The sequence below is a fragment of the Uloborus diversus genome, chromosome 7, assembly GCF_026930045.1.
Source record: "Uloborus diversus isolate 005 chromosome 7, Udiv.v.3.1, whole genome shotgun sequence".
Classification (NCBI taxonomy): Eukaryota; Metazoa; Arthropoda; class Arachnida; order Araneae; family Uloboridae; genus Uloborus; species Uloborus diversus.
In genome coordinates, this window is record NC_072737.1 from 50982758 (window position 1) to 50997089 (window position 14332).

At 33.1% G+C, this 14332-nt stretch overlaps 1 protein-coding gene across 1 annotated transcript in view; it reads right to left on the bottom strand.

Moving 5' to 3' along the window:
- Positions 1-14332, bottom strand: part of LOC129227065 (uncharacterized) — a 252824-nt gene that overhangs the window by 36962 nt on the left and 201530 nt on the right. The window contains exons 3-7 of the mRNA XM_054861710.1: positions 12822-12956; positions 10179-10319; positions 4083-4925; positions 1778-3166; positions 1619-1690 (exon numbers count right to left, since the gene is read on the bottom strand). Of these exons, the coding sequence (XP_054717685.1) occupies positions 1619-1690; positions 1778-3166; positions 4083-4925; positions 10179-10319; positions 12822-12956 (2580 nt within the window). The remainder of the gene's footprint in view (positions 1-1618; positions 1691-1777; positions 3167-4082; positions 4926-10178; positions 10320-12821; positions 12957-14332) is intronic.

Below are 14332 nucleotides of genomic sequence, written 5' to 3' on the forward strand. Positions count from 1 at the left end.
CCAAGTAATTTACAGAAAAACACCGAACTACATATTCCATTTAATGATATTTCACTGTGCAGTTTTTCAACACTCAGGTAAAACCTCAATATTAATAATGATAATTAAAAGTTACATATTCATAAAAACATCATCTAAATTGGGGGAAACAAGGAAGAAATAATGAAAACACATTTAAAACTAGGGGAAAAATTATTTTTAAGTCCAATAAATATTATTTAATTAGAACATCTATTTTTGAAAAGTCCAAGATCCAATGGAAATCTAAAATCAAATTCAATAAGACAGCAGAGATTTGCACACATACACTTGCACATAAGAATATTAATCTAAATAAAGAAAAAGTTTACAAATTGTAAAACTATCTAAACAAGTTCAAAATATCAAATTCAAAAAACAGGTATTATTGGGAGAGATTTTGCAAATGACTAAAGTCAATGTGGTAAACATTACATTCACAAACTATATCAAAAAAATTTTTTCAATCTAAATAAGTTCAGTTTCGTAGAACTATTTGAATTTCACATCTACTAAACATGTTTAGAAATTTTTAAATTTTGATATTTTTCTAAATTGGTTTGAATTTGATACATTTTAATTCAATACCTTAATGACACAATATGTTTGTTATAAATGAAGATTGAAGAGTTTTCAATCAGAACATTATTCTTTGAAAAAAAGAAATTTTCTTTAAATTCTAAGCACTTAGTATGAGAAAAAAAGTTTAAATTTTTCTAAATGCACAAAATGTTTTTATTACATTAAAAATACAGCAGGTACTCACTTTAATAACTCTCTAATTTACAAACTTAGTTGTAAAAACTTGTCACTGGTTCTGGTTACAATTCCAAACATGTAATATAACCCCTCTGTGGAAAACTTTGTATCTTTCATATTTCATCTAACTTGGTCAAGATCAAATAATTTTTACAACTCAAAATTGAAAAATTAAGTAGGTATACAGCACTATTCTTAAAAGAAGTAAAAAAGAAAAATCTTAACTTTTCGTATTTGAAAGCTTTGGGATGCTTACAAAATACAAAATATATTAAATTTATTCCTACAACCATTTGAAAGCACTAAAAATTGTCCATATTCTGTAGTAAGAAGATTACACTCTTACAAGTATTAAAAACCTGGCTTATGACGGTAGCAAAAATTTTTATTTGTCTTTTAGAGTCATAAAAGTGAATGCTTGCAGCAATAAATTGTAGCATTATCTTATTTCCTAGGAAGAGCAAAAAATGAAAAGAAATTTTCTTATACCTTGTTGTTTAAATCTCAGGCTAACCTGAAAATTAGGAAAAATTATACTACTTTAGCAGGGTTTTGGGTACTTGGAACAGTTTACCAGAAGAGGCTGCAATGAGTAAGGGGGTATACAGCTTTAAGAAGGCCATTGATCTTCATTGAGGACTTATAAACTGACCAGCCTTTCTGGGCCCAGAGCGTGTTGCTGGTCATCACATTTGTATTTGTATGTTTAAAATTTGAATGAAAAAATTTGAATATTAGTACATTATATCAAATAATTTGTAATAAATCAATAACAGCTTCTGTTGAGAACAATACATTAGCAGGGTTAATGAAAATAAAATAGACATAGAAATTAACTAACCAATGGAAGTAGCTGTAGAGGAATCCTGCCTCTGTTGAGCAATAGCTATTCCCACAGGAATGCAAGGATTAACTGTCACAGGAAAAAAATATTGGTTTAAATAAGAAACTAAAAGCAATTAAGACAAAATTTCAATAAATCAATAGTGAAAAATGTTACCAGTTGCAGGAAATACAATTGAAGTAGATGAAACTGAAGAAGCTGCAGACAATGTATGGGATGTCTGTACGTCTTTCCCAAAACTCCTACTTTTAGACAGTTTTGGAGCAAGCGTAGCCAATGTCGATCTACCATTGTGGCCAACTTTTTCAATTTCGCTCAACTTCCCCCTCTTGGTCATCAGCCTCTCAGCTTTGACTGCCCGTATGCTTGTGTTGGATGTAACGTGAGAAATGGTGCTTTTAAGTGGAGCTGGTGGAGTTGCATTTCTACTCACGACAGGAAATGAACTCTTGGAAGCTCTAAGAATGTGAACTTCAGCAGTTGTCTGTTCTGTAGGTTGGTTCAAAACAGAAATTGCTGAAAAATTGCTGATGGAGCTAACTGCGGGAGCAGTTTTCACTTTTCCCATTGCAATTGGACTAGGGTTTGGATGACAAATACCAATGACTCCAGCATTAGTCAACAAAGTACTTTCAGAGGACAGCTTCATCGATGATTGAGTTATTTCTTGCGCATGAGATGTAATAAGTTCACTGGGTTCAGGCTTGACAATTTTCTTTGTGACCGTTAAGTTGATGGCCTGATCGTCATGAGCATTGTTTTGCCAATTGAATGGCATCACTGTTGCTTTGGACCAATTGTTCGATTTCTGGGAAAATTCACAATCTAACCTATTGGCTAATTCAGCTTTCATCACAGGAGCGTCTTCCTTGAAAGGACTGCATTTCCTTGCTGCTTCAATTGGCACAAATTGTCCTTTGCCAGGCTTGGTAGGACTCTTTGCCATGATGGTAGGACTGGCTGTTGTAGTTGTGACACATGAGCTCAGATTTGAGGGTGAATTTGGCATTAACATCCTGTTACAGGTGTCACTTTCTGTAACTTTCAGAGGTAAAACGTCTTGTAACCTATCAGTAGGAGTCTGCTTCAGGGGACAAGAGTTTTTAATAATATCCTTAACTTTGCAACTCGTTGACAAGCTTTTGTTTGCTATTTTGTTTGGATATGAACTTGCTACTGCTGTTGGAATCGGATTCTGTGACATGTTTTTCTCAGAGAGGGATGGAGAATCGCTCATCTCTAACTTAACATTTTGTCTTTCTGAGAACGTTTGGTTGATTTCACTGCTGTTGGAAAGATGCTCACTGTTCGCAAGTACTTTTGATTGGTCTTGTACAGAGGATAAGCAATTGGTTTCTGGATGGACATCACGAAGAACAGCTTGTTTGGGTGCAGTTGGAATTACAGCTGCAGTAACATGCTTGATTCCCACACTTGAATTAGTGATTGGTTTGGAAAGGTTTTCTGCACAGTTTCGATTGGATATGCAAGACTGTTCAAGAGTTTTATCACTGGTATCGGTAATTGTTATCGTAGGGGAGTCGCCTATTAAAAGAAGAAAAATAAATATAATTAAATAAATAAATTGAAAAAAAAAGAAACTAAACAGCATTAATGATTTTCAGTTTTGTCTAGACAATAAATATCATTATTTATCTATATAAAAAGAAAATTCACCTAATTAGTGTAACAACTGTGGTTGAAATATGATTTCAAAACTAAAATTGTAATTTAATTAGGACAAATGGATGTCAAAAAGTTAAATAGTTAACTATTTACTCGCACAAGTGACTTTCCCTGATTGCTCTTTTTTGCTATTTAGATAATTTGAGGATGGTGGTTGTTAATGTTGAAACGTTTGCTTAAGCTATATATTTAATTTTAACTCAAAAATTTCAGATAAACATTATGTATGATTTAATTATTGACTGATGTATGTGAGTAATATGAGGTTTGATAAAGCATGGTTAATGGTTTTCTCTGAAAATGAAATGATTGTAATTCATAATATATACTATTTATTGATTAAATAAAATGATTAATTAAAGAAATAGTTAAATAATTGTTTAGAAGTTTTAGATTTCAAACTCATTTTTCCCTAACATTATTATTTCTATATGGCGAGAAAACATCTGAGAAAATAAACTTCTGAATTTATTTAAACAAGAACTAATTTGTTCCAAAAAGAAAAAAAAAAGGGAGCTACTGATCAACTAAGTAACATGAAAATTCATACAATTTTGCAAAAAAAAAAAAAAAAAAATCAACATTCTTTTTAAAATTTCCTTATAACCACTTTTTTGAACACCTTACATTATGAGACCCATTCATAACTATGTTAAGAATTAATAAGCATTTAACCGAGCTTTGCTGAATTTAATTGGGATACAATGATCACAACTGAAATCATAACAGTTATCGAGCTGAAAAATAATGATAATTAGTAAAACAATCTACTAACTTGAAGATTTTTGATAGCAATGTTTAGCCTCCACATTTGCTGATGCAACTTGAGATTGATTCGGAACGACTGCATTAACATTAGTCACCGGGTTGTTTGCAGACGTTGACGCAGACGTGACGACTGGTGAATGGTTCTGTCCACAAAAAGATTCTGAAACGGAACTCAACTCCGCTTTATTCTCACTATTCAATTTTGTGGCAATACCAATGCCTTTCATACTAGCAGAGCACTGGCAACACCTAGTTTCGGAACTGTTCTCGTATTGGCCCATGGAGGTTATTGGAGACGAAGAGTCACTGGCGAAAGGCGAAACTGATGGCTTTTTAGAGTTCTTGCATGGAGATCCGACTTCTGATTTCGGAGATTCGATGGGGGGTGAGAGAAGGTCCGGCTTCAGGGCCGGTGAATGGCTCACTTCTATCTTACACGGATGAACCTTATTCGTGGGCTGGCGCGAGTGATTCTTGCCATCGCACTTCCTGATGTCCTCGTGGACTTTCAGGCCATCACGAGGAATGCAGGATGGAGACAGTTTGCAACAATCATCACTTAACTTGTCACAGCAGTGTTTGCTGTCCATTTTGGACTTTGGGCGGTCCTGCCGAGAGGAGGGAATGTCGTGCTTCATGAGGCAGTCCAACTGACTCTTGAGCAGATGAGCATTGTCCATCTCCTGTTGGAGGTCCTCCAGCTCCTTGTTGCTCATCGGCATGTGGCCGTTGAAGGCTGGGTGCCTTTCTAAAGAAGGAATAAGGTGAGGATAGGGTGAAGGTGAGGCCACATGACTGGTTGGGGTCAGAGGGGAGCCTAAACCAATGCCGTGCGAAAAGAAACTGTGTTCTGTAGAAGAGAAATAGAGATTTGTTTCATTTGTATCCAGTGGAGTGATTTTTTTAAAGAGATCAAACGAAATGAATAAAAATTATTGAAAAGAAAACTATATAAGAATTCAGGCTATCAAATGAAACATACAAAGTTAAATTATTTTTGTCACATATAAAAAAGCCAAATGGTGTTTTAGCTCAACACATATACATTAGCCACATACAATCTAAAGGAGCATTCAGTTTGAATATTCTTGTAGTAACAGCATATAATATTAGTGAAAATAACCCAAACTTAGTACAAATTCACTAAAACTTGTACTAATACTTCACTTCAACAAATGATTTTATAAATGCAAAATGTTTCACAAGGATATTAGATTCAAACAATTATCAAAATAAAAAGATACTAAAAACTTTCTTTAAATAAAATTAAAAACTATAAATGTTTGCACTAGATTCATGAATTACTAAAGAGGTATATCCTTAAATGCTGAATAAGTAGTAGCCTAAAATGCAAAGTCCCACATCTACGCATAGACAATCACGCATTTGAATTAATTAAGATAATCAGTGATACTAAAGCATTTAACAATAATATTTTTTTATAATTTTTGAAGGTCTTTTTCAGATACTGGCATGATTTAGAAAGCTAAATTATATCATACACTCTAGCTATTAATACACCTTACATATAACAAAGAGAAAAAAAATCTGCAAAAGGAGGAATAATTTTAAGTATATTATGCTTATTATTAAACACACTTTAAATATATTGATTTTATTTTTACAAAACATTTTAAAACAAATGAATATGTTGAAGTGAAACAAGACTGAAATAAGAGAAACCTAAAAAAAAGTATCTTTATCCATTTCTGCAATATTACTTAATTAAGATGTTTTCAAACCATTTAATGTCTGAAACATACCAGAAAGATTAATCCCATTATCTGATTCTATAAAATTGATTTTCTTGATAAAATATACATATGTTTCATTGAAACATATATTTTACATGATTTGGCAATATTTAAACCGAAAAAAATATTAATAACAATTTTCTCTGATTTAATACAGCATTTTGTAAAATAATTGAAAGTTGCAACATAGGCCAGACAAAAATTATATAAGTTTTGAGGAGCTGTATTTAATGATATCATTTATATATAGAATGAACTTAAGATAATTAAAAAACATTATAGGTTACAGCCATTCCATAAAACAACAAAAACATGTTTTATTTAAAAAAAATTTTCACATTGCATAAATGGTTTGAATGTTTTACTGAAAAATTTTAAAACCTGCCCGAGGGCGCAAGCATTTTCCGAATTCTGTATTAAAATTGTCAATAAAATGTGTAAGAAATAGTATCATCCACGCTGTAAGCAAAATTCACAGTAATATGAGCAAATCTTAAATTTGCAAACTCTGTTGTTAAAAATTAATTAGAAAATCTTCTAAAAAAACTCTGTAGGGTATCACCAAGCAAATAAAAAAACTTGGGCGTAAATTATTCCGAGAACACTTTCTGTTTGCAATTCAGATTCAAAGACGTGTGGCCGAGAAAAAATTGGGAAAGTAGAAATATTCTGTTCATTTTCTGTTTGCCTTTTAAAGACATGTAGTGAAAAAATGACCACTAGCAAAAGCAGTAGTCTGACTACATTACTCTAAAACTAATTAACTCTTTATCCAATAAATTTGTGTGTGTAAATAGCAGCAAATTCTTTGTTAAACTACTTGAATTTTCTTATTTGAATCTCCATTTCTGAAAATGGACCGGTAGGGGTAATTCTGTAAATGAATCCAACTAGGACCAGCCTAGTTGACCCATAGCCTGTTTAATCATTTACCAACAAAAATTAAAGCAAAATGCAATGGGGTGGTTCCCTTCAGTCAAAAGAACTACTTTTAGTCATTGAAATGGATAGAATGAGCAAAAAAACATGGACCCAGAAAATACTTTCATTTACCCAACAGTTTCTTTAAATTAATTTTTTTAAATGGCCGATTTTTCAAACAAGGCGTGGTCTTGATGATGTCACAAATAATGCACTTTGCCGCATCTTTCTACTATGTTTCCACGTTATGATAATCAAGCAGCGAATTAAAATTGCGCTCTACGCTTGCTATCAACAATATTGTTGCCAATACAAGTAAGTAAAGATGCAAATTAAATATTTTGCACTGTGAATGGCATTACATCATTTGAGATGTAATCGGCAGAAGCCATAAACAATGAAAGCGCTACGGCTTAAGTAATTTTTTAAAAATATTGAACATAAACAAATTTATCAAAAAATGGTCAGATCTTATGTTTTTAAGCATGCTCTTTCAGAAAAAAATACTTTCAAAATTTTGGAAACGACCCCATTCAAGTGTATAGAAAAAGTTTTAGAAATACAGTTGGCTTTCTGTTTAACGACTTTCAAGGGACCACGAAAAATTGTCCTTAAGTAGAATGCTTTTAAAACCATCTGGGGACCATCTGAGACCGTGAAAAGCCGTTGTTAAATAGAGAAAATCGTTAAATAGAGCGTTGTTGAACAGAGAGCCAACTGTACATGCATATTATTATATTTCATAGGTGTATATTTCATAAATCATACATGTGTATTTTAATCAGTAATCAAATTCTGCATAAATTTCTTCATTGCTGAAATACATGATCACTGAGAAAGATCAGGAGGAGCAAAATCCTTTGTGGACAAAGCTTCTTATTTATTACTCATTTTTGTGAAGGAGGGGGTCCCTGTTCAAGGATACAACAACAGGGACAAAATAAATTATTTTTCTGAGTTTCTTACATTTTATTCTTAAAAAAGGTCTCCACTATTGCTGGATAGAGGGACATACCTTTACTTTGTCCCAGGGGGCTGCTTAGTTCTCAGTAACCATGTATGGCAAATTTAACTTTGCTGTTACTTTATAAAGACCAAGCCCAAATGCTCCAAGTCAAACTATTTTCCGTTACAACAGCCTTTTTTGATAATTTCAATACATTTTTTTTTCAGTGTATAATAAGAACCTAGATGAGCCATTCAATATAATGGCTCATATAACAGCATTTAGCTGGGGAAAAAAGTAATTTTTTGAAAGGATATGCTGAATTCTTGAATTTCTTTTCAAGAAATGATAAAAAGACAAACTTGTGAAAAATAAAGTATAATGCATAAATAATAAAAAAAAATTGTGTTTGTACAAATAAAAATATGTAGGTCCCCTATGACCACATGGGAAACATCATTAACTGAAAATTGTGGAGCAAATTGAAAACATTGCATTAGTAAATATTCAAATACAATTAAAACATAACACAAAATGATTGCAAGTACTACTATAAAATCAAACTTTGAAACACACAACTGTGTTTTATTTTCACCTAAGTATTCAATAGTTCAAATTTACAAACAAGCAGTCATTTTATAAATTTATCAGCTACTACTATATTAGCTTGGAATTGGTAAATGATTCCAAAATTCAAATCAATTAGGAAATAGATTGCTAAGAAAAAAAAAAAATCTAAAATATAAGTTACAGTCATGATTATCATTTTTTTCACTTTAAGAAAATGAAATTGTTCATTGAAAATTGAATTTAAAACATTTTTTTTTTCAATAAGTTTCTTTTGCTTGAAAACAAAATACTATAACAATGTGTAAGTATTTTCTACTTTCCTAAAGATTCAAATGAAGAAAATTTAGGGACATTCAAATGCACCTACTCTGAAGATTTGGGGGAGAAAAAGAATGAAAAACATCTTGGACAGAACATGTAGTTACTAGTGTCATTCCACATATTTTGATGGTTGTGTTGAGTGTTGCAGCATACTTTGTAAGCTAAACTAATTTTTATCCTTAATCGAAACTTTGAATTAAGTATTTGAGTCATGACATAACACATGCTTCAGGTAGCTATGGGACCAGAACATTTCAAAATTTGTAGAATTTGAGTCGCTAATGACAACACGGCAGACGAAATAACACTAAACGGTCCTCCCAATAAGCATTTTAGAAAATTAACGAACTTTTACACAAATAATTATCATATACATATATAAACACAAAAATATTTTCGTTTTAAGAAGAACGTTGACTCAAAAAAAAAAATTAAGTTGGAGGATGGATTTTATATGCGAGGCAAAACTTACGAACATTCATTTTCCCCAAATCATTCGAAAATCTGAACATTTTCCCGATTTCAGTTCAATGCCTTTTAACTACCACATTCTAGAACAATTTTATACTGTCCGACCGCTAACTGAACTTTAATTACAGTATCCTTGTGAAAAACGGAAGCACCGAATTCTAGATTTGCTAGTTCTTCGTACAGTTGATCGTATGGAAATTTGTTGGTTTTCAAAAACACATGTGTGATAAAGCTACCAGAAATCAAAAAGCTAAATTCTATAAATTCGGAATAAAAGCAACAAATAAGGAAAAAATGTAATCGCAAAAACGAACGATTTTCAAAAATCGCGACCACAAAAACGAAACTTTTTCCATACGAGAATGAAAATTACCGAGTGTGTTCAATCATTTTGAAGCATTTTCATTTCATTTAATATCTGGCTAAAATGTTCATTTTCACCAAAACATATTTGAACATGGCCACATTTCTTTGAGCTTCCTGAATTTCCACATGCTGCTAAGGATGTGGTCGAGAAACAAAGTTATGTGTTTTGTAAAACATTTTTGAACTGGAAACATATAGCTCCTTTTATTTTTATTATTATGTATTTTATTTTAAGAAAATAATAATAATATTAAAATCGAAAAACGCCAAATTTAGAGTCCTCCGAATTTTGGATCCTTGATTGTGTATTGTATATCTAAACATGCATGTGTGTATGTGATGTGCTCATAAGTGAACTTAATGAAAACTTTCTTGCTGTATGCCAGTGTGTAGTCCTGTAACTATAAAAGTGTACTATTTCTAGAAGTTAAAAGAAAAAAATTAGCATAAGGAAAGAAAAAAAAAAAACACCCACCCACACCCACACACAATAAATATCAGGGTTGCCCACCTGGGGGGGGGGGGGCATCATAGCACAGGTGGCACCATTGAAATTTTTAGGGGGTGTTTGGGCGGGTACATTTTAATTTAGGGGAGGGCTCTTGCTTTTGGGGGGGATCTTTGCAATATTAATGGGGGGTGCGCCCTTGCTCTTAGGGGGCACCCCTGTAAATGTTATGACATTTGCTTATTGTTCATTAGCACGTCGGACAAACGTAACAAAGAGGATATTTCCTTCAAGCATGCTACTTACCTTTGTGATCAATGAGAGGAGACAGATGAGTTGTTGAACCTAACCTTGACACTAATCCTTGGGTGAGAAAAGCTCCATTGTCAGCGGTAGGTGTACCAAACAGTGGGAATAAGTTTGCATTCATGGAATACCGATTATAACCTGAAGGAAAAAGAACAAACAAAATAAAATTGAAAAAAAAATGGACCAATAAGATGCAAAAAGATTTATCGACTGCAAAAAATAAACAAATAAAATAAAACAATTAACTAATTGAGGCGTTTAGCGTCAAAACCAGCTCAATCCATTTCAACAGTTTATTTTCTTCTTATAATTTTATGCTTTTCTTATATTATCGCGCCACAAAACAATTTGGAACGAATCCGTCTCAATTAAAGTCTTGGATGTGGATCGTAGCTTAAAAGTAGCGATACGTCCGCCATCTTGGGGCTAAATGCAGCTTTTTCCCCATATCTACTATGGTGAAGCAACGTATCTTGTTTTTTGAGTGGGATTTCTTATTAACTCTATGTATGTCAATCATCAATCAAGAAACACCACAATAAAGGAGCAAAACACGCTACTTCTTCATAGCAGACAAAAGAAGGAGCCCCAAGATGGCGGACGTGTCGCAAGACCTTAGTCTCCATCAGGTAGAGAACCGCTGGCAAAACTCGTTTTGCTTCAAAACCAGCTGAATTCATGCTTTTGCTATATCGCCACAGTGAAAATGTAAGAGTAACACCAACATCATTAAAATAAATTGCTTAATCAAGAATCAAGTCACCTTTCTGATTGAAAAAAAAAAAAAAACTTAATGTCAGGTTGAAGAATCACTTCAAATTTTGATGTAACACTCCTACCTTTGATGATAATAAACTAATACTTTCAAACACATCGTCAAAAATATGAGATGTAAATATTTACAAAACTCAGTGGCGTAGCTCGCTCATTTGCGGTTTGCGCAAATTCCGCTAACCGAAAAAAGCAGAATTATTCCGCGAAAAAACAAGTACCATTTTCGAGGAAGAGTTAGTAATATTGAACAAAAAGTTATTTCTTTTAAAAATGTCTACAGATCGGATATAAGAAATTTAGATGTTATGAAATGGACCTCACACTGTGGCAACAGTCCATTTATTTCAGAACTAATGTTTTTAGTGATATTTACTCGTACTTCATCATCATTGGTATTTGTATGCATTGTAAACCAGAATAAATATTATGGACACGGGTGATAACGTTAAGACTGTGGAGAAAAGGAATGAACGTAAAGAAAATGTTGAGCTCTAATCGAAATTCCGATATGAAACATGCAATACGAGCAACTAGAAAAAAACGACTAAAAAAGAAGTCTTTCGTGCTAAATAAACAGTTTGGTATGAACATTTTTAAGACTAACATTTTGGAAAGATGTCTTTTTGAATGAAGAGCAGCAAAAGTAAACGTGTTCATAGGCGGCGTGGCCCCAGAAACTTTTTTTTTTTTTTTGCAGAATTGGGTTGTATTTAAGGATTTTGACATCTATGATTTTATGACCTCTAAAAAATGTGGAATATAGCCTCAAAAATCGGGACGGATGGCCGCCGCAGACTTTCTCCTTAGTATTCAAAGTTCAATTTTTATGAAATAAGGTGAGAAAAGTTCATTTATTTAGGATTTTTAGTTGTTACTTCGATGGAAAAAATCAAGCCACACTGTAAAAAATCATTTTCATATCGATTATCATTTTAACTCTGAAAAGTGAGGAGACAAGGCACCTGTAATTTTGAAAGCGAGGGGGCAGCCCCCCCCACCCCCGTATGTGCTGCCTATGAACGTGTTTATGGACGACGGAAAATGCGAACTTCTTTTGCTATGTTAGTGGCAGCCAACCTTTGTTTACCCCGATGGCCGCACCTCATATTAAATCGAATATTGCGGGCCAGAAAGCATACAAAATTTAACTTTTTCAATTATTTTTTAAATAACATAGGAGAACACGGAAAAAACAAGAAAATTACAAGCCAAGAATTGTTATCATTATCATTACACGAAGTAGCCATCTGCATTAATGTTTTGTTTTGGAACGTCCCAAAGCATAATTTTCGCTGCGCAACGCTGAACATAACAACGGGCCACATGGATTAGTTTCAAGGGCGTCATACGGCCCGCGAGCTGTAGATTCGGCGCCACTATGCTGTGTGTTTACTGGCAGTTCATAATCCCACAGTTTAGGTATTCTAAGGTCCGCTGGAAAAAGATGAAGATTGGGAAATTTTTCTGGTGGCTAGTGGCCAGTAGAAACATATTAGTCGCCATCCTCTTTTTTTTTTCCTTGTTGCGGTTTTTTGTAAAAGTAGCTAAACAACAAATTAGCTCTCAAATTACTACTAAAACAAAAAAATAAAAGGTTAATGTAACTATGAAATATCATTTATTAATTGATAACACAACAGGGTTGGGGGTGGCAAACGGGTTGGAAATTATACTAACATTTGCAGACTACACTAATCTTTTTTCTTTTTTTTTCTTTGGCCACGCGGCGAGTGTCGACCGTTTATCTTGATCTTTACCGCTGGGAAATCCAACATTTGAAATTATGAAATATAGTTCCACGAGATCCTCCTGTTCTTTTTTCCATGAGGAGTTTTTCAAAAGCAAGGGGGAAGAAAAGGAACCTACCGTCAGGAGGCGGCGTCGGCGGCCAAAACTGCCTCATATTATTCACTGCAGGCGTTGATGGCGATCGGAATGGACTCGTTGGCGGTCCAGGCAGACTCCCCGTGAACATATTGCCCAGGAAAGGAAAGCTGGAACCTGAAAACACAAACATAATTTTATTTTATTTTACAACACAAAACACTCAAGTATTGAATAAGATTTCGGTGGGAAAATATAAGCGAATTTTGCAAAAAATTTCGTCAAAGTTTGAATTTCAGCAATTTGCCTCAGAACACTGTAACAAATTTCGGAAACGTTTCCGAAATAGTAGGAATCCTTCATCCAATAGCTAACTCCTCAATATTCAGAAAGCTTTTTGTTATTTCAAGATATCTAGAAGCGGAAGTGATGACGCAACGCTTCGAAACCTATTTCATCCTTCCAACACAGGCGCCAATGAGTCGGAAATAACGAGAACTTCTTTTTTTCTTATCTATGGTTGCTATTGGATTGCTTGTTATTTCATGTCTAGAGAGTAGTAAATTGTGTCGAAACTAATTTTATGCCTTTCATTTTGGGCTGCTCTTGATTTTTTAGAAGATGTACGCAGCTATTAAGTTAGTTAATAACGATTTGCTTATACAATTTCCGGTGCAACCGTGATTACATTTATATTGTGTGTTCAAGCGTGAATAGTTTCAACACCCGTTTTTATACTTAATGAAACGAAACCCTTTGGATTACTTATCCAGTTGTAATGGAGGTACTTAGATTTTCTTCCGCTCATGTTCACTTGTAAGTATTAATGAATATTTTAAAAAATGTTGTTATATACATTTATATTTTTGTTGATTTGCATTTGATGAGGCTCCAATTGTAACTGTTTTTGGGTTTATCGAATTAATTTAAAGTTATCCTACATACCTGTGAGCGCAGTGTACTATTTGTTGTAACTAACTGAAACTGATTAATTACGCAAAAGAAATAAGATTTATATTTGAAAAGCAATCACAGAAAAGTTATTTTGAAATACTTGGATATACATACATTGGTTCAAAAAAAATCAATTGTTTAATTCATTAAAAATATGGTAATGCAAATGCTTTCTAATATTGTAATATGCTTCACAAAAAATGTGCCAGTATTATTTATCTTTTTATATTATAATTTATTCATTTATTTAAAAATATTTATACCATTAGAAAATGGCCCAGTTATCTATTAGTAAGCTACATAGTTATGCAATTAATTCATGTGCTTATTCATTTTGTTAAATGTGGTTGAAAATAAAAAATTCCTTGACATTAGTTTGTTCGGTAAATAACATTTCCTTCGTGGATATACTAGTTTAATATAGGACAGTCAGGAGGAATGAGCCAGAGGCAAAAATGGAACAGCTGCATTTACAAGCCGAAATAAAAAGAAATATTATTTCATGTCATTGTTTTAAAAGTGATCCTTTTTTAAATACTATGTTATTAATTAAATATACAATGTACATATGGGGAGAAGACGAGGGGCGTTCACCACGC